Below are 21,198 nucleotides of genomic sequence, written 5' to 3' on the forward strand. Positions count from 1 at the left end.
AAGTTATAGCTAATTACTAATAAGTGACTATAGAAGTGGGATGAGCTGGGTTATGGTATTGTATTGTACTATCACGATGGTTAGTAAACCCACTCTTGCCAATCCATAGTTGGACGGAGGAAATCTACCGATTGGCCCCTCAGAGTAGATCTTGGTGGTATGACTAAGGCTGACTGGTGTGAGTCTGTATGGACGAGAGGCTTGAGTCCTATGCTTGAGGATAATCCAACGTATTAGATCTACGGTTGGGTGGTGAGCTTGAGCTTGCAGAACCTAATTTGGTTTAACTAGGCTTTTGTCTTGTGTTTAGGGGATCTTACAGAGGGTTTGGTCATGACAAACCCTCGACAAGTGGGACCTTGTCCACATCTAGAGCCTTATACTAAAGTAAGTAAATGACTTTTTCCCCAGAAATTAACCAAGAGCACAACCATATGGTTTTAGACTCATGATTGCTGACCTAGAAGTTGTTAAACGTATCTTCTCTCTCATATAGTATTGAGGCAGATTCTTTGTACACAGGGCACAAGTTCAAACATCAGTTGGCCACCACCATGAGAGGTTGTGTAATGAATCCTATGATCACTTAGGAAGTTACCTTATCTAGTAAGCACTAAGGAATTACCCTATTTTGACCATAACCAACAGGAATTCTTTTTCATGGTAGCTGCTATTGTCAAGACACCTTGAGAAGTGACCACACTCACATGTATATTCATCCCTGAGCTAGAGATATGGAGGCATAAAGAGACCTCACATGCAGAAACCCTGGCGTCTCCATACCACCAAGACACACTGCATATAAATCTATTAAACAGGGGGAATATACAAAAAGAATCCTTGAGTACTGAAATTGGTTCTCAACCAAGGTTACCAGTATCCGGAATATGACGCCTTGGCTCTTACATGATTGAAAAAATTCATCATCTAGTCTTATTCTGTTTTATGATTCATGAATGAAATCAACCTCATCAAGCTACTCTTAGACTCATGCAATAATATCTGGATTCTTCCGTGAATTCTCAATAGTGAGGACTCTCTGACATGTGGAGGTTTTTCAAGAAGAAACCTCTTCAAAATCATCTATTTCTACAAACTGGAAATACGGTTCCTCAACGTCGGGCTCACCCATGTCCAACTGCTTGGGGTTCTGGACAATGCTTTTCCGTGATTGCCCTCCCACAAAGAAGTAGGTGAGGGTAGAGCCCAAGTTATCTGGATGGCTGCACTGGCTTTAGATCATTGATGGCCCACTAGTTCCATGAGGACAACAAATGTATAAGGAGGGTAAGTCATGTGACCATTAGTCCCCGATTATCTATGTAATAATTTTTATTTTGTTTAGAAAAGTTATTTGTCGGCTAGTCATCCATGAATATGTTTACACTAGCGGATTCAAGTGGTACGATCCCCGGAGTCTAGGTGTGTTAGCTCCAATGGTTAGCTAGAAGCTCAAGCGGTACTATTCTTCGAGCCTAGTGGCAAGATAGATCAAGCGGTACAATTCTTGGATCTGTGCCATTAGGATGACTAAGTGGTACGACTCTCCGGTCCTCTGGATCAAAAGAAGCAGTAGGACTAAGTGGTACAACTCCCCGGTCCTCTTGATTAAGTGGTATGACTCCTGGATCTAGTGTTAAACGAGCTTGTGATGGTAAAGCATTGTGAATGGAGATTTGTACATGAGTGTGTTGCACTAGCATAAGAGAGTGTGACACTGGATTTATGCCCGAGCAAGTGCATGTTTTGTTGCTGTCTGTTTGACTTGTTTTGTGTCGTCTTGAGGAGCCGGGGACACCCGGAATTACGTAGGCTGAGGACGAGTGGTGTGCTTTGTTTGTTAACATTTTTACGTGCTGACTTGAACAGGGAAAACTCCGTCAGTTATGTTGTAGAAAAACTTGTAAAACCTTCTTTATGAGTGACTTGGGCAGGCACTTCATTTTAAAAAGGTGTCACACATTGCTTTTTGACTGATAGACTCCTTAGATGGTACTTGTGATTGAAGTGGCCATCGTCTCTAAACCTATGATCAAGTATTAAGGAAACATTTGCATAAATCAGTATTAGATAATCGTAGAAAATAAAGGATATGATTTGACCTATAATCATAATATTAAGGAAACATTGTCTCTGAACCTATGATCAAGTATCAAGGAAACATTTGCATAAATGAGTATTAGATAATCGTAGAAAATAAAGGATATGATTTGACCTATGACAATGCTTTGCAAATGCAATGCCAAACGGTCACGTCTGTGACATCTTTTCTACAAGCTTCTCTCCATATTACTCCAAATTCTTTGCCCAATGCCATCCAAAGTACCTAGACAGGTATAAGGGAATTCCAAGTGTATACATGGAAGAATACTTGTGCCATGTGTTAGACAACATCTCCTTGTTGTTGGCTTCCTGTTTGGTGTGCTATTTTAGCCTCTAGGGCTGACCATGCTAGCTATAGGGGCTGGTCACCCCTCACCTATTTTACCCATATTTTATCCCCATTTTATGGAGTCTTAGAGCACTTTTTCTCTAGTCGTGGAGGATCTTTTTCCTAGTCAGCTGCCTTCATGTTGGCATATATATAGCTGGCTTGCCTCCCTCATTATTCACTGATTGCTTAGCATTGTTTTTGCAGTCCCTCACATACGAGGTTTTCACCCCTCTTGCTCGGGACATGTATTCCTTTGGATGATGATATTGAGAGTAGGTTCTCACTTGTGTTTCCTCTCCATCTCTCTCTCTCACTCTCTCTCCTGTGTTTCCACTTTCCCTTCTTCCGCTGCACATTCTATCATGGTATTAGAGCACCGATGATCTTCAGTGTTGGATGCTCCCTCATCTCCCTCCTAGCTATGTTTTTCTGCAGGTGGACAAATCTGCGTTTTTTTTTCTCTCAGGTTGTTGTTGGTCGCCTGCCTCTTTCAGGCGCTTCTCCATTGTAGCCCGTGGTCATCCATAGCCGGTTTGACCTCTTGAGACTTCCCCCCACCTGGTTTCTGCTGTGTTTTCAAGGCTGCAGCACCTAGAGTGCTGCGTTTTTCTACAGGTGGTTTCTACAAACAGTTTTTCAGCGTTTTCTTCAGCATCTACCCCCCTTGTAGTGCTGGCCGCCTATTCTGTGCAGGACAGCAGCAGCCTATATGTCGCGTTTTTTCTCCTACAGGTTTTCTGTTGCCGATTTGCTGATCTGGGCTTGGGTGTACCTATTTCTTCTGCGTTTCCAAAATTTTCCCTTTCTACTGCCCTGAATACCTCTGCGTTTTCAGATTTGCAGCCATGGTTGTTGCATTTTTTTGAACTGATCCTGCTGGTAGCTCTACTTCACCTGGGCTCCTCCCGTTGGACCCAAAGGTACCTTCTCTTTAGCATTTTCCCTCATAGGAGGTGTGGACATTGGTTGGCCTGAATTTTCAGGTTTGTAGCCCTTGTTTGGCTGCGATTTTTTCTCTAGTGGATGCAGACCACTTACAGAGGGGGCCTTTTGTTTGGATTGTGGCTTTGGAGGCAGTTTGGTACTTGAGGAGGATACTGAATTTCTGATTTCAGTCAGCGTTTTGCTGATTTTGGAGCATCTGTACCTGTGTTTTGTTCCTGGCCTACACAGTTACTGTGTTTCTTTATGTTCCTTGCCTTCTGTTGGCGGTGGAGTGTTATTTTTGTTGGATAGCAGTGTTTTTGGCTGCGTTTTGCTTCCCATAGGAGTTTTCTACACTCAGAGGGGCCCCTACTCCAGCTACTTCACTTGAGAATGAGTTTTCGGGAGCTGTTTTGTATCTGTGGAGACTTTCTTTTCTGATAGGAGTTTACAGATTTTGGAGGAGAGTAGTGATCTTTTTAGAGATCCTGAGCAGAGTTTATTTTGTCCGAGCTTGTGTTGTTTGCAGTGTTTGCGGAGAAAGGAGGGTGTTTTGCCTGTGAGGTGTGATCCTTTCGCATGGATCACTTATTTTTTGTTGATTCTACTTATGGAACAGTCTTCTGCTTTGAGTGATGCTTTTGAGGACTTTGTTACCACTGCAGTTTATATTCCTGCTTCCCTTTCTCATTGTGAGGAGTCTACCTCTTCCTGTCTTTGTGATGCTTCTGAGGATGCGCCTCCCCCTGCCAGTTTGATGCGGTGTGCAGGCTTGTTGTTTTGGAGGATGGTTTTTTGGACCCAGTGGGATGCTTTGGATAGTGGTTGCTAACCGTGCTTGGGGCACAGTGATACTTTCAGAGTTTTTTGGATTAGAATTAGGTTGGGCTTGTACCAGTCTGACGACATCATTTTTTCAGAGGGGGATGTGGAGTCCTTTCATCTAGCGATGCCCACCTCAGCGGAGTGTGCTTATGTACAGCATTGGGCAACTCATGGTACGGAGTTTGAGCAGATGGACCCTATCTTTTCTACGGAGTCTTTACATCTTGCGATGGTGACCTTTTGAGAGGATGCTTTTGTACAGCATTTGGCTACTCTTGGTACAGAGTTGGAGCAGATTGACTCTTTCTTTTGAGGGTTCAAGTGAGGAGCAGCCTGCTTCTCCGAGGATTGATTATCTACAGGATCTGATCTTGGTTGTTTTTGAGGTTTTTCATACCTTCTCCAGGCTGGATACACAACATACGATTTTGGGGATTGTTCTTACACTTGGGTTTGGAACCATTATTTGGAGCAGCACGTCGCAACCTACATGGTTGTTTTCTTCCAGAGGAGCGGTGTACCTGGCAGCTTGTTTTGTTGCTTTTGTAGCTGAGTTGTTGAGGAGATTGCTTGTGGAGCTTTCCTGGTACCTGTTTCTGCAGTCTTTCATCTTTGATCGAGGACGGCGTCTCTGGCTTCTTGGAGTTCACTCAACATCTGGTGCTGAGAGGGGGTGTTAGACATCATCTCTCTGTTGTTGTTGACTTCCTGTTTGGTGTTTTATTTTAGCCTCTAGGGCTGACCATGTTAGCTATAGGGGCTGGTCACCCCTCACCTATTTTACCCATATTTTATCCCCATTTTATTGAGTCTTAGGGCACTTTTTCCCTAGTCGTGGAGGATCTTTTTCCTAGTTGGCTGCCTTCATGTTGGCATATATATAGTTGGCTTGCCTCCCTCATTATTCATTGATTGCTTAGCATTGTTTGCTGCAGTCCCTCACATACGAGGTTTTCACCCCTCTTGCTCGGGACATGTATTCCTTTGGATGATGATATTGAGAGCTGGTTCTCACCTGTGTTTCCTCTCCATCTCTCTCTCACACTCTCTCTCCTGTGTTTCCACTTTCCCTTCTTCCGCTGCACATTCTATCACCATGAACTCTAAAGATTGAGCTGCAGGGCTTTTGGTTAAGTAAGTTTGTTTTTTTCTTTGGCTGGTTGATGAATTGGTGACCTTGGCTACCTTGATTCATAACAAGTTTTGCCTTTGGTGAAACTGAAATCCAGTGGGCGTGAGTTGTCAAGTCAATATGATGGTTCTCCTATCACATTAATAAATGTTGAGAATGATGGGGAATAGAAAAGGGATCTTGAGTGCAGGATTTGCAAACTCTCACAGCATGGATGCAACTGGGTGGGGCAGAAGTTGTTGCAAAAGTATTCATCTGTTGTCTTAAAGCTTATCGTGAGATAAAAACATGCATGATAAGAATCGTATAAAAGAATGATGCATGTGGAAAACACACACACAAATCCATGTGACTAAGTACACCTATAGGCTATACTACATGATAATTGAAGTCATGTTTTGTCATGGAGGAATTATCTTGTTTGTGAGGTATCTTAATGTTCAAGATAGTGTCTGATTCTTATTCTTGAACCTTCCGTTTTGAAACAGCAAGCTCTGACGTCTTATATGCTGCTGCTGGAACATCAATTTATTGTATTGACATACGATTGGTATATTCAGCAGTCTGTTAATGTTTTTTTTTTGGGTGCTGAGGGAAGGTTGTTTCTTTCACTGGCTGAACTGGGTGTCTTTTTTTGTTGTTTGGAGGGATCATTGGGGGGAGCAGTAATGAAATACAATTTTAATAGCGAAGAGATAAACCAGGTACATCTTGCACAGTTCCAGAAATTCACCCACACCAGCTTTGGTGGCTTCTTTTTCTTTCTTTGAAGTGATACACTTGTCCACCTTCAGTGTAACACACATTCCAAAACAAATCGAAAATGTATTTTCTGAATTTGCAACTTATGATCCATGTAGTTTTTTGTAAATTTCTCGTTTTGTTTTGTTCAATAAAGAGTAAAATATATCAACATCAAAAGGCAGATATATATGATCAAAGCATTTGTCTAAGCATAAATAGATATGTGTCATGCAAGGTTGCTTTGAATCCAAAGGCAAGCTATCTTGCAGCAGCGGATGACAGTGGAGAGGTCAAGGTACAAAAAGCGATACATTTCTTGTTTATTTAAAACCCAAAAAATGAAGAAGAATATTAATTTATGATCTATATGGAATGTTGACTGCACAAGATCATATTTGAGACACAGATCTTCAAGTGGTGTGGTACACTCGGCTTTGATAAGATGCAAAAGTCTGGCCATTTTTTCTGAGGTTTTTAGAGAGGTGTATGCGAACATTGGCACACTCTCTTCGGGCTGCTCATTTTAAAAAGTATCCTGAGAATTTGCCTGGTGATGATTCGCTCAGAATTGGTCCATGAATTAAGTCCTCTCCCAAATGCATGGCGAGGACTGAGAGAGATGGGGATGATTTCTCAAATATTTTCCAAAAGGCAATGCTATCACTCATTTAAGTAGAAGCTTTCAATCTTGGTAATCTCTCTGGCTGTTCACAAGTCATGTCGTTGGTATTATCGAGCGGGCAGTAACTTACGAGACATATAAGCTACTTGATGACCATTTTATTGTAACACACCACCAATTTCAATAATGATGACTTATCATGTTTGAAGTTTGAGCTGAGCTTCTAATTTGATGCAAGGGGTGAATGTTTGCTGACTCAAGGGTGTTGTTGAATTATGGGAAATGGGTTTTTCCTTGATACTATAGAGATGTCAGGAAAAGTCCTTTTCTTGCTTATCTGTTTTATAAACAACCCACCCAGTAATTTTTATCCCGTCGATCTGGTTTGAAGTTTGCACATGGCTTCAGAGCTGACGACGTTGCGGAAGATTTTTGAGAAAAAGTAGAGGACACGGAACAAAGTAAGCTCCTAGCATGTTATCTTGAGAAAAAACCAGAAAGGAAATAGAGCAAAGTAAGCTGCTGGCATGTTATTTAGAATATTGAATCCTCATGCCCTAATCGACATGTTTATCCAAGTTGTCAACAGTCTACATCCTCAAATAGCTTGATCCATGTGCCAAGGGCTTTAGCTGGATAAAGTCATACCTTCCTCTATCTGGGTCAAATTGTAGTGGGTCTTACTACATTGCAGATTTTTTTTATTTTTTATTTTTGAAATTTTGGCTGGATGGAAGGACTGGCTAGGAGGTTAATAATTTCCATGAAGGTTGTGGTTCTTAGCATTCAAAGGATAAAGTCAGAGAGGAATGCTAGGATTAAGCTACTGTATGGTTTTGTAAAGATAGGTGAGATTTCGAGCATATGTCTGATTTTTTTGTGTGTGGAGTGTATTAATTATTTGTGCTTTATTGTGCAGTGCATAAAAAATTGGATTCTTGTGTATAAACATTGTATAATCATGTGCAGGTAGTGCCATCTTTGTCAAGGCCCACTCATCCACTCAAAATATTTCTGGCACAAATTCTATCAACCTACAGGAGGAACCACTCCCTTGTACCGTTCACTAGTGGTCTTACGGCTTTACTCTCTATGTCAGAGGGACGGCTTTACTCTCCATGTTGGAGTGAATACCCTCTGAGAGTGAGAGTCTCGGACTGCATCTACTCTAATGATATAGTTTCTTGCAAGATCTCTGAGAGTTTGACCTTGGTGGACTCAGCACGGGAAAGAGGGCCGAGACCCTTGCTCTATTAGTGCATTAGTGCCTATGCTACTCGATAGGGGAGTCTAAGAAACAGGATGTTGAGCAGAATGGCAGGCTGGCTGCTCTCCAGAGGGTTTGAACTCCGTGGTAACTCGGTGATCCATAACCTCCACCACTGTCTTCATGGATCACGTATACATCTTGATGATTGCTGCTCAGTGTTGGAAGCACTAGTATAGAGGTTAACCACTCCGATTAACATGACTTTGCCTTGTCCAAACTTTTGTAAGGTGGTTGCTCCATTTTTTTGTAAAGAAAGCTTTATTTTTATAAGACGGTGCTGGAATATATAAAGCGACCTTACCATAAGCTTAATGTGAATTAGGCCCTAGGGGAAGTCAAGGACTTCATGTATATGCTTGCTTTAGACTATTTTCAGTCATGGTTGGCCAGGTGTGAACAGTAGCCACTTGTATAAAAACAATTATCACATTAAGCAATACAAGTCATTCCCTTTGCAATAAAATTTGTGTGAGCTCTCTTCTCTTTCACCCTCTACTCTTTTGCATGCATTGTGCTTGACGGAAGCTCGCCTGGATGGGAGTGATTTGGGTTCCCTCATTATATGAGTGTCTTTTGCATTGCTTCTTTCTTGAGTGAACTGGGTGTTGGAATCTTCTCCTTGCCTCCATCGAGGTGGTATTAGCTCTTCCATCACACCCCGTTGACATGGAGCTCTCTGGTGTGACAATGGAGTGAGGATCCGGGCGACAGGCTAGCACACACACAATGGGAAGTTGCTTTGGTGGCTCTTCAGCGAAGTTTACACATGATTCGACAAGGTAAGCATTTAGCACCGAACATAGGCTCTCCTCTCCATATGGTTGGTGGATCATAGCGGCAACTGCGGCTATATGGTTGGGTACTCCATCAAATATTTGTAGTGGGATTAGGTGAGTGGGGATGGATAAATGCCGAGAGGACATTCCAGATTATTCTTTGACTACACTATAAAGAATGGGCACTAGAGTTTGATTATATCTCTGAAGCCGGTTTCTACCAGACGCCTATATTTGAAGATTCACCGTGTCTCTTTCGCTAAGTTGTCTTTTGGAGGAGACTTTGGAGCTATCACAGAATCTAGGTGGTCACCAGCTAAAATCTCATGGAGCACTATCGGTTAACTTTTGGCAAGCTTTCTGTTCCAACCCCATGGCTCTCCTAAATGCAAAAATACGAGTGGTGATTAGTACAAACCCCTTGAGCCCTTGGGGTGCACGCTAGCTCACCTCCTAACCATAGGTTCTATGCTTCGAGCCACCCCCGAGCTAGGTGCTAAGGTCTGACTCCCACATATCCATGCCAGTCCTTGTGCATGCCGTCCTATGCTTGCCACATACGTTGTTAGAGTTTTGGTCGAACTCTTACCAAAAGTGAGGTTACAACAACAATAACCCATGGTTCACTTATGTAGTGAATCGTGCTGCTATAAATAACCAAACTGTTATAAACAACCAGCACACATGGATTTTTTAATAATAACCTTAGCCACCCATATTAGCCTGCTTTCTCCTAATCCGAGGGCTCCCCTAACCTTGTTGGATGCCACTAATCCGAGGATTAGCAATGAGGTACATTACATACTTCTCCTCCTCAGACGTTTCCACTCTTGGAACAAAGTTTGTCTAAGAAATTCGGAGATCCTATGCTATAAACTAGCATTTGTCTCCCAACACAAGTCTTGGAACATAAGAGAAGTCCTCGACCTCAACAAACTCCTGAGGAAGCACAATGCTGTCCTCAACTCCCAACATGTCTTTCTATTGACATGAAAGACTGAGCAACAAGGGAAACTTAAACTACATTTGACAATTGACTCCATGACCTGGTTCATATGTGTGATCTCTCCACTCATAACTCTGTCATCTGACAATTGACTCCATGATGGTTCATACGTGTAATCTCTCCACTCATAACTCTCTCATAGAAACTAGCTAGATCTCCAGCCACTGTTCATACAACCATCTAAGTGGAGCCAAAGTTGGACCAACTCTTGAACCAGAGTCATGAGGAACTCTCAAAGCAGAGTCGTGAGGAATATAACAATCCCTAAATCCAATTCCTGAGGAATAGGAAAATTTGACATCATAGAGACAATTATCGTAGCCAACTAAATTACCTATCTTGTTTGGATTAGGTAATTCCTCGTACCTAGGGGGTAAAAATGCCTTCTCTCTCTCAGAACCGCAGAACTATCAGATATCTGAACACACTCATCTTAAATGACCTTTGAAAGACCGTGCCCAAACCAGAACTCTTGATATAATCCTCCTTCTGTACCATAACATCTGTCAAATGCACAATTGTGTAATTGAATGTAGAGGTCAATTCTTTCTAGGGCAATCTGCACCTAGAACTATATCTTCAAGTCCTTATTCTCAAGGGAAAATTCGGGTTGACACCTATACCAAACATAACCTGTTCGGTATCATCATAGGTAGATCCTGATCAATCAAATGATCTCTCGGTGCTGAACACGTGCAATGTTCCACCAGAACTGGTATATCCTCTCTGCTGCTAGACAGATTCAGAACAAATGAGCATGAGTAGGAACCTATTTCAGTCGAACTCTAACGGATTAAATTATCCAGAAACTTCAAGCACCAACTCAACCCACTGTGTCAAGGTAATGAAGATGTAAGCGAAATCTGCCAACACCAACACTCTACTAGTAGAACCGGGTGGAACTACGATAACCCCATTAGTCAATACCCTGTTACACAGTCCCATAGTAAAGCTGATAACCTGGATATCTGCCACGTCAAAAGCGTAGCCAATAAACTGTACATCTGCCACATCAGAGGTGTGGCCAACAAAACTGGATGAACATCTTCCGCGTCAGAGGCTAGAACACCTACCCCATAACCAAGGTGAGTAAAACATCAGTTTGACTATTCAGTAAACGTGAGTTCTGGATAACTATCCCATTAGAGGCTAAAACATTTGCCTCGACAGAAACCTATAAATCCACACATGTGATAAATCTTGGCATCCCATACCACCTACCCCATATACGGCGTACAAATCCATCACTCCTTAGCTTGTAAGCTTTCCAAAAGATTACCAAATATTGCTAGCAAGCTGAACCTCTTCCGGCATACAAGCTGAACCTTCTCGGGAGAATAAATCTATACAAGGAAACCATTGATCTCAATATGAGCATGAGCAAGATCTCTTGTGAGTCTGGACCTCTACAAAGTATATGTGCGCACATCAAGATCCCTCAGAACTGTCGTTGTGAAGCAAAGAAGCTTCAACAAGTGTCTAATAAAGCATAACTACTTTAGCCGCATTTGGTAAAGCTAAACCACTTTACCCAGAACATAGACCCAATCATAGCTGCAAATACCAAGCAACTACATAACACTCTCTCCGATCATTTTCAATCCACAATCACATTCTTTGCAGATGACATTTCTTGTAGGATCTTGATGATAGTAGGCTTTCTTAGGGCACATTTTGGATGCACCTTTGTTCCGTCTCAGATTTCGAGGTGAGAGATACTATCCCTTCCTCTATGAGAGTCATGGTTCTTTGATAGAACTTGATCATCCAGGGATTTTATCTGCTGGATGGAACTTGAGTTTCTAGTGCGCAGATACAAAGGTGGAAATGGGTGTATGGTCGATTCCTTGGGAGAGTTTAGCAACTTCGTTGTGGGATTATTTTTTCTTTTGAGAAATGGTACTATTCTAGGTAAATGTAGCATTTCTCAAGACTATCCTCTTGTATTTTCGACTGAGGGTCACAGGATCTAGCTGTGGTCGCTATACTCAAGATCTAGATAGCCTTATGCAGGTATGATTTTACGCATTGAGTTGCTACAGGCATAGTTTAAGTTGAGGTAGGATTGTCATGGATGAGTGTGTTACACTTACGACAGCCTCAAGATCTTATTTGGGGTAGGATTGGTGTAGACATGTGTTTTACATTTTTAGTAGCCTTAGGAGGAAGTATCAAGAAGTGTTATTGATGTGGTGAGCTGGCCTGCACCCCCTTAGGGGGTTTGTACTAATCACCTGTATTTTTGCGTTTAGGAGATCCATGAGGCTGTAACACTTTCACTGTACCGCCTTGGAGTGCCCTAGATGCAGTTCTGCGTGGTGTTCATTCATCATTGTGTGTGTGGAGATGCATAGAGGCTCAGAGAGTATGGGAGAGATTTGACTCCTTTCACTGAGGGTGCAGTGGCCTGGCTTGAGGAGTCTGGGCTTTCTATGAGGGGAACCTCTGGATCATGCCATTTACTCTGACAGAGCCTCTGCTGAATGTTCAGACTATTCCTCAAGGCGTGTCTCCAAGTCACTCTAACGTCATCACTCAGCTGTGGACACAGATGGGGAGACCATACTGCATGGCAGGTTTGGAGAGATTCTTGTATAGAGGCCTTAGAACTTTCGTATGCAGTCTCTTGCAGTATCTGGTCAGATACTACCCTCCGTTTGGGGTAAGATACAGGGATCCTCCAAAGCTACAACGACTAACAACAGTCCTTTTTAAAGAACTCTGTCCTCGTATGCTATGTTCTACTTTATAGAAGTTTCTTCCTTGCAAGAAAAAAAGAGGAACCTGTTTCAAAGTATCTAAAGTAAGAATGATCTTCAGGCTGCCCTGATATCTGCTATCTCGGTATATTTTTGCAGGTTATTGATTTACATAGGCATAAGTTACTGAAGACGCTACGTGGGATTCATAAAAATGTATCCTTGAGTCAGTTATCTTTGAAAGAAATACCTACATCAATGCAGCGAGAAGCAATGGGTGGCTGTGCATTTGCATTATATTTGTTCACAAGCTGGCTATGGAAACAATAAAGGGTGTGATTTTACTTTCTATTTGTCGTGTTTAATCAGCAGGGACCTTCACACACTTTCAGATTTGCAGCACAGTACAATTCCATCCTCATCGTCCGTGGGAATGTAAGTAAGGAGCTTGAAATTCTCAATACAGTTCAGACAAAGTTCTGCTGCTGGCTGTTTACACAGCACTCCAGCTAATGTTTACATCATGTTTGGAAGTATATGATATCTTAATGTAAAATCCTTAAATAAGGTGCCCAAAAGCTAGTGCTCCCTATTAGCTTTTAAGTCTCTTTTGAACAGTTCTCTGTCTCCAATCATATACTTGCTCTAATGGCAAGAAAAGTAATTTCTGTGGAAATTTCTTTGTTTATATATCTATCATTCAAAATCAGCCAATTTTTTTTCAGTGCTGATTCCTTTATGTGATGACAATTTTGTCAATGAGATAAGTCTAGTTTGAAGACCATAACAGCCTCAAGGTTTGACTTACTTCCATTTTTGCATCAATACAGTGATGACTGGGGGCTTGGATTCAAAAATTATTAAGTGGGATTTTTGCAAAGGCAAGCCACTCAAGGTTGTTGACCAAGGTTTGTGCAGAATCACCAATATTGAATTGTGAAGTTAGTTATGTTAAATGCCTAAACAAGAGTGTGTTGAATCAAAGGTATGCAAAGGTTGTTGATAGTGCCCGTAAGTATCCAAAGAGAACTTCACATTTTGAAACTTACATGCCATGGTCCAGGAAAAACCATGAGGGTTTATGAGACAATGCAACAAATATCACGTATGACATAAAAAAGCAACCAAAAATAAAATCTGCAGAGTGGGAAAGAAGGCTAACTTTTTCTTTTCTGCTGATATCTTTTGATTAAAAGAAATTACATCAGACAAAGCTGTTTTAACACCCTCCTCAGAGAAATGAATGTGGAGGGGCTCCTCATTGGTAGTAGCACTTCATATTAATAATTAAATGGGCATTGAGGTTATGCTTACTACACGTGATACCCATAAAATACACCTATTAGACCTCAAACAGGTTCATGCACACACATCCACGGGGTTCCTGAGCGTGCTCTGCCTCATTGACGAATCACGCATTGAAAACCAAGAAATGCCCACATTAAAAATCAAGTGCACACATGCAAGTCATGTTCAAGTAATTATGCTTAATGTTAATGCAATATTGTCTGGACAGTCGCCCATCTTCCAAATCTTGTTCTCCATTAATTTGAACTAAGTCATGGGTATACACCTGAGCAAGCCTCGCCGTGGGCATCTACCCGAGTGTGGGAGTCCATCTGATCCATGGGTGTGAACCCCAATGTGGATACCCTGAAATCTCCATGAGCATCTCTCATAGAAATGGTCAAAATCTATAAGCATCTATCATAGCCATGGATCTCGGGAATTATGGCTGAGCTGGTGGACAGGTCTGTAGAAAAAGTGCAGGAAGTTTTGGGTACTTTTGGGTTAGAGATGTGCACTAAGGGACTAGTCACCGACTCACCAGTCGTCAATAGGGAAGGATGGTCTGTCCAGATAGTCAATGGTGCGGAGTCCTACACAGTTTTCGGACCAAGTGCCAGGTACTGAACATCAACGTAATCAAAGAAGGCGATTGGCATAGAGGGGTCAGTTGCCTGCTTTATGAGTTATAAATGGGTTTGAAGAGAGAGGAGAGAGAGGATGTGTCAGTTATCCCATATGCACATGGGAGTGAAGGCGACTGCAATGGAAGAATATGACATCATCTTTGTTTGGTTTCCTAAACTGTTGGGCATCAAGGTTCGCTACAGATGTAGCAATTCTGGTGATCCTGCTGGGGAAGGGGTCGAATTTCCATCACTCCTCCCCCTTCCTAGGTCTGTGTGTGTGGGTAGACCATTGTGCTGCCTGAAATTCTTGCCACACCCTGTTTCTCTCGCTTACCCAGCTTGTAGCCCAGTCTCAGCGCCTGCCTTACATTGGCCTTCTGGTATTGCCCATTGTTGCCTTTCTCAGGCCATTGCCTACTCCAAAATGGCTAGTCGTGCTGCTCGTCATCTCATTCTGGTTGCTGCAGTTCTTGGTTTGCGCCTCTGCTCACCCTTTAGACTCACGTCTTGGTGCCTTCTCACTTGCTGACTCCTCTAGCAAACCCACCCACCCGCCTCAGCATCTGGTGATAGTGGCAATGGCTACTTGGCATCATGGGGCGGCAATGTTAGAACAGCTAGGAGACCATAGTAACCAGAAACGGCGTTTCCGCCCTCTGGAAACGGTTCGGCCGTTTCCGGAAACGGTAGACCGGCGGAAATGCCGTTTCCGTACATTTTTTTGGGCAGTTTAAACGGGGGGCCGCGTGCGATTTTTTCATTTCGCTCCTCCTTTCCTGCGATTCTACGAACGCTGCGCCTATCACCCATTGCCACACAAGGGCCCAAGGCTCAAGGCCAAGGCCCTAAGGCTCAAGCCTTTGCCCCCACAAGGCCCCAAGGCCTGTACTCTGCAGCAGCCTGCTCTCCAGTCTCACAGGTGGCTGCCGGGCTGCCCATTCTTCAAGGCTTCAAGGCTCAAGCCCAAGCCTCCAAGGGCAAGTGTTCTCAAGGGCAAGTGCTTTCAAGTCTCTATGCATGTTTTTTACATGTCTAATAAATTCAAAAGAAACTCCGTCTCTTGCCGTTTCCAACCTCGCGGAAACTCGGAAACACCGTTTCCAACCCGGTCCGAACCGACCGTTTCTGCCGGTCCAGGTTACTATGTAGGAGACACTGGTGCTGTCCGCTATCTTGCCATGCTGCAGTGCTACCTGCTTCCAAGGTCTGCTCGCAGTGCTTGGTGCCACATCACACCTACTATGCGGTGCTCCTTCACCTGCTCGGCACGCCACTTTATCCTGGATCAGCGCTCCTTCACGTTGCTCTCTGGCGTCACACGTTGCTTGGCAATTTTAACAATTGCTAAGGTTACTATTCACACTAGCAGGCTACTTCACATCCAAATGAGCACCCGCCTCTTCTCTTTATGGTCAGCCAGGCCTCTCTTGGTCGCTCGTTCGAACTCAATGGCCTGCCCAGCCTATCAACCCACTTATTGCCTCTCAACTGCAGTTATCACCTCCCACTGCAGTTATCGGCCCCTGCTACCACCTATTGTCCCATGCCCACTAGCTTCCCCCCCCCCACCCCCCCAAACCACCCCACCACATCAGGCTCAGGAGGCTTCATGAGAAACTTATCCACACTGGACCATATCTTTACTCTACGTGCTATCATAGAGAAGGCGAGGTCCTCAAAGAGACATGTGTATTACTGCTTTGTGGATTTTCGCAAAGCCTTTAATTCCGTCCCTCGATCTCGTCTGATAGGACGCTTGCAGGAGCTCCAATTCTCACATGAAATGATATGGGGTGTGATGGCACTATATGAGGCAGTACTCGGCCAAGTACGAGGTTAAGCAGGGCTGCCCACTCTCACCTACACTCTTTGGCCTATACATTGATGAGATTGCAATATTTGTGGATAGTTTTGGAGGTAGAGGTTCACCATTGGCTCAGACAGTAGTGCCCATATTGCTATATGCTGACGACATTGTCTTGATCTCAGATTCAGCCGAGGGTTTACAGAAACACTTAAGTGGAGATTGTGCAGAAGTATGTGTATCTAGGAGCCACGTTTACAAGCCCTTTGTTCTGCATGACCACAACTGTCACTGACCGACTTGCGTGGGGGCACGCCTGCCTAGCCCGTATGTAGAGATTGTTTCCAGGCACATTTCCAAGAACCTCGCACTAAGTGCTAGCTCTTTGATACTCTAGTATGACCAAGGGCTATGTATGGTGCAACCTTTTGGGGGCGAGGCCTAGGAAAGGATCACTAGAGGAGCATAGAGAGGCTACAGGTGGTGATGTTGTCACGCATGATCAGGAGTAAGCCATCTATACCACATGACATTCTACATGCAGAGTTTGGGGTGGCCCCCTTTTTCAGACTGTCACTTATATTCAGCATGTATACACGCTTGATAGAGATCGCCTCCCACGACTAGCACTAGAGTCCTCTATGCAATTATACAGCGAGAGGGAGAGGGAGTGATTGAAACAAGCTGGACTGCCCTACTCCTCAGTGACACGACCACCACCATTACCGACACATGCATGGTACTCTGAGGTAGTCGAGTGGTTTCATGCACATGGCATATAGATGGACTGTCTCCCCTTGTTTCAATATACCCTAGATTCCCCCTACCTTGATCTCTCACGAGAGGAGATCAACCGGATCATCCGGTTAGATCTACTCGGGCTACACATACACCAGACATGGGCGTCTCCGTTAGAGATTGGTAAGAAGTGTGAGTTCTACAAAGATCACTCAAGGATGGATTCTTTGAGATTGCGAGATACATACAAATATACATGTCACATGCTATGTGTATCACGATCAGCCAACTCAGTGTATCCTCCCACCGCCTCAGAGTAGAGACTGGCAGAGCTGAGGATATCCCAGATCAGGAGAGGACATGCACAGTATGCATCACAAGAGCAGTAGAGGATGAGGCCCATTATATGTTAAGTTACCCGGCTTACTATGAGATACGGGGGAGATTCCACTACCTCTTTCGAGAGGGATTCAAACCACTCATACGGGTGATACAGTTTGAGGATCAGAGGTGCTTGGGCATGTACTTGATGGAGCTTAGACGACACACGGATGTAGTGTTGAGGCAGCATACTGAGAGACAGCCCCGGCTCCAACAGGACACCTCACAGAGAGCCATCACAGATTTCTTTGTGGTACACACATCCACATCAGAATCCACTGCCCACAACAGTTCCTCTACTAGGACAACAGAGTGTCACTATTTGGGCATTCTCTGCGCTTCAGGCCTATGGACGAGTTCTGTAGGTTGGAGTGGCATCTTATGGTTGGGGACTTATGTCTACACCGAGAGCCAGTAGGCTGGATATATGGGTTGGGATTGTGTATCTGCGCCCAAATCCAGAGTGTGGTACCACGGACTACAAGCTAAATGAATAGGGAGACTGTTCAATGCATCCTTGCATAACATGTTTGCAAGTTAAAAATCCTGTCTTTGCATGAACTATTTGATTGCATGCAAGATTTGTTTGTGTAGTTCACATGTAGGGGACGCCCTCTTGTGAACCGTGCGAGTGAAACTGTATTCTGACCTCGTTTGTGGGCTGTAGACAGGTGGTAAGTACACCACTTTACTCTTTTATGAGTTAAAGCAATGTATTCTTTGTTTTGCAGGTCCACACTTTAATAAGTGTGTCCGCCCAAGTTATAAGTGAGATTGGGCGTCCACACTTCATTAAAGCTCGGGCGGACAAACTATAAGTAAGAATAGACTAGAATTCCCTTCCGGTCGGCTAGGCGAGTGTCCAGGCACCCTTCCCACTAAATTTGTGTGGAAAAAGGGATGGTTATGGACTGGGTGGCAGTATGAGGACCTGCCACCATGCTATTACTCATTTTGAAAATTACCTCTCTCTACACTCTCTCTCTAGAAATAGGCGCCCCCCTTCAAGAGAGCCTATTTTTGTTATTCTCTCTAACTTTTTGCTTGGTGAGAGTGCTGATTTTCATTCCCTCTTGCTCCCAGCTCCAATGGAAAGCTTGAAGATTCTTCCTTTCACAGTTAAGCCTCCAGTTGCTCACCTTTTCACTCTATCTCTCTCTTCTAAATGAATATGGAGTCTCCTAACCATTCTACCGCCCCCAAATTCTGCTGAAACCCTAATTTTCAGAAACCCTAATTTTGCAGAAACCCTAATTTTGGAGGAAACCATACCAAGCTGTGCCCCTTACTCATAGGCATCTAAAGAGCCCAAAATGCCCAATTTTGGACTCATATAACCTGCTTTAAACCCTAAAAATCAGAAACCCTAATTTCAGCCGGAAGTGGAAAACGGTCACATTCAAGCTGTAGTTCGTCCGCACGGAGGTGGAGCTCGACATTGATCGTCCAATACTTGGTAAGAGCATTTTGCAAGCAATTTTCAATTTGAGATTCGAATGCTTTGTCAATATGGTCTCCTATGTCTCGGTCCTGGCACACACATGTGTATGTGTATGGATGCCAGTGGAGCATAGCTGCGTTTGACAAGCTTCAAGGAATCAAGAAACGAAGCTACTCTCAAGTGAAGCTATGGATTCCATCGTCTACGACAAATTTGTTTGCAATGCTGTTTTCATGATCATGGATGCACTTGAACAGTTTGGCATGTGAATGCCCGTGAGGCTTGTAACAGTTTTCCTTGATAATAAAATCTATTACAAGGGGGGTCGGCCCTTTCCGGCCCTAGTGCAGTGTGCAAAAATAAAATTCAGCTTCTTACTCTATTGTGTTGCGCCATTTAAAATTGTTTAATTATGTTAATAGCTTAAGTGTTTGCCAAGATTGTGCTCAACCCCGACCGGGGGAATCTCATTGGTATCAGAGCCTAGGATCTTCCTCCTTTCTGTGTGGAAGACGGTCCTAATCTAGCTTACACTAGCTGTTAGCATTCTTAAGCATTATGGCGAGCCAAACAGGTACTTCACGGGATGTAAATCCAAGGAAGAGTACATATGTGAAGCCAAGAGGAGACAATGTGCATGATGATACTCAAATGCATGAACAATACACTGCTGAAAATGTTTTTCTTGGGTCACATGATGGTATTGCACATGCCGGACAGCCATCTTATGTTAGAAGGGAAGGAAATGCAACTCATGTATATATGGGACAGCCATCCCGAGGTAAGGAGAAGGCTATACAGAGTGATGCACATGATGCTATGCAGGCTGAAATTGCAGACCTCAAAAGGCAATTATGTATGATGCAAAAACAACTCAAGGATATGCATGAAGACTCACAGCCAAGGCATGTATCTCGTGTGTCAAAGCATTCTCCTTTTGTGAATGATGCATTGGAAAATGTTGCCATGGAATTGGGGGTTCAACCAAGAGATATGGCTGTCTCTTACCTCATGGGACAAGGTGATGTAGTTACTCGAAAGGAAGGAGGGCTTAGGTTTAAAAAGCCTCCTCTTATGAATCAACATGCAGCTGAAACATCAAAGCTTAAATCTATTGTGCGACAGGAAAGAGAAGAGGCGTCTGCTACCTCTCATCATGCCTCTACCGCACATGTTTCTCCTCCCCACAGGTCATCTATTAAAGCTCATGAAAGTCTTCTCAAGGAACCGACTCATAAATCAGCCCCTCCTCATGATGGAATTGAGCGATATGTTCCTACTAATGAAGCAAATAAGCAACCAATCGAGAGAGATGAAGAGGAAACGCATCAACATAAGAAGAAGAAGACTAAAGAGTTTACTGCAGGTGACAAAACAGTTAAGTTTGAGTATTTTCATGGAGAATATGATTCTACCAAAGCTCTATCTTTTATCTCCCAATTTGAAATTGCTTTTCATGAGGGAGAATTTTCAGAATCATCAAAACTCAGACATGTGGGCATGTACATGAAAGGCACTGCTGCTCATTGGTGGTTGGCCGAGAAGCTTTCCGGCAACACCATTTCTACATGGGCTGAATTCAAACAAAAGTTTTATGATCAATTTTTGCCTCCAAATTTTACTCAGGATATATGCAGGAAGTGGGACAGGTTGGAGCAAAAAGAAGGGCAATCCATTACCTCTTACGTCTCCAAATTTTGGGAGGTATTAATGGAAGTGTTACCCTTCATGACCGTTACTGAAGAATAAAAGAAGAGGAAATTTGAGTCAGGATTGCAACCCATCTTCCAAAGAGGACTACAAATCTATCCAAACCAAACTCTTCGTCAACTCATAAACTCGGTCTTGGCTTCCGAAGAGCTTAATGTCAAATGGGTGCAATCTAGAATTGACCAAAGCTTGGGCAAGGGTAAGGAGAAAGCTGGTTTTAATGTGCAAAAGGGTGGACAGCCCTTTAGAAGAGATTTCAAAGCCATGCACAAAGCTGAAAATTCAGATTTGAAGGATGTAAAGCCCCCTCAAAGAGCTGAAAATGCAAAAGAAAAGAAACCGTGGCAGAAAAAAGGGTGTTTATGGCTTGACTCCTCAACAAAGGGTACAATACATTCGTGAAGGCAAATGCTTTAGATGTGGTAGTAAAGATCACATCTCTCCACAATGCCCTAACAAGAATAAGAAGCCAGAAGAGCCTAAAGTGCATGTCAACATGGTATATGATGTACAGGGCAACACGGGACATGCAAACATGCATAGAATGGTATGCAAAGCATGGGGACAACTAAAAGACCAGCCAGCTTTATTCATGTTTGATGACTGCTCCACTGACAACTTCATCTCCACTGATATGGCTGCTGCCTTGGGGATTGAAGTAGGTGACATGGGACCCGAAATTCATGCATGTTCAGCTTTTCTGGAAAAAGATGTGAAGGTTACACCCCTTATTGGAAAGCTGCGAATGCATATCCAAGGATACCTCGACCACGAGA

The 21,198-nt window shown here is 43.4% G+C and overlaps 1 protein-coding gene across 4 annotated transcripts in view; it reads left to right on the top strand.

Annotated features, from left to right (window-relative positions):
- The window catches only part of LOC147604427 (Transducin/WD40 repeat-like superfamily protein), a 52,701-nt gene that overhangs the window by 9,439 nt on the left and 22,064 nt on the right, over positions 1 to 21,198 (top strand). The window contains exons 3-8 of one of the 4 annotated variants that reach the window (XM_086795685.1): positions 5,804 to 5,865; positions 5,963 to 6,019; positions 6,295 to 6,354; positions 12,592 to 12,709; positions 12,805 to 12,867; positions 13,263 to 13,340. In XM_086795685.1, coding sequence (XP_086651811.1) covers positions 5,804 to 5,865; positions 5,963 to 6,019; positions 6,295 to 6,354; positions 12,592 to 12,709; positions 12,805 to 12,867; positions 13,263 to 13,340 — 438 coding nt within the window. The remainder of the gene's footprint in view (positions 1 to 5,803; positions 5,866 to 5,962; positions 6,020 to 6,294; positions 6,355 to 12,591; positions 12,710 to 12,804; positions 12,868 to 13,262; positions 13,341 to 21,198) is intronic. The other 3 variants (XM_086795687.1, XM_086795686.1, XM_086795688.1) reach the window with 3 other exon arrangements.

The sequence above is a fragment of the Cibotium barometz genome, chromosome 62 (genome assembly GCF_041138505.1).
Source record: "Cibotium barometz isolate CiBa-2024 chromosome 62, ASM4113850v1, whole genome shotgun sequence".
Lineage (NCBI taxonomy): Eukaryota > Viridiplantae > Streptophyta > Polypodiopsida > Cyatheales > Cibotiaceae > Cibotium > Cibotium barometz.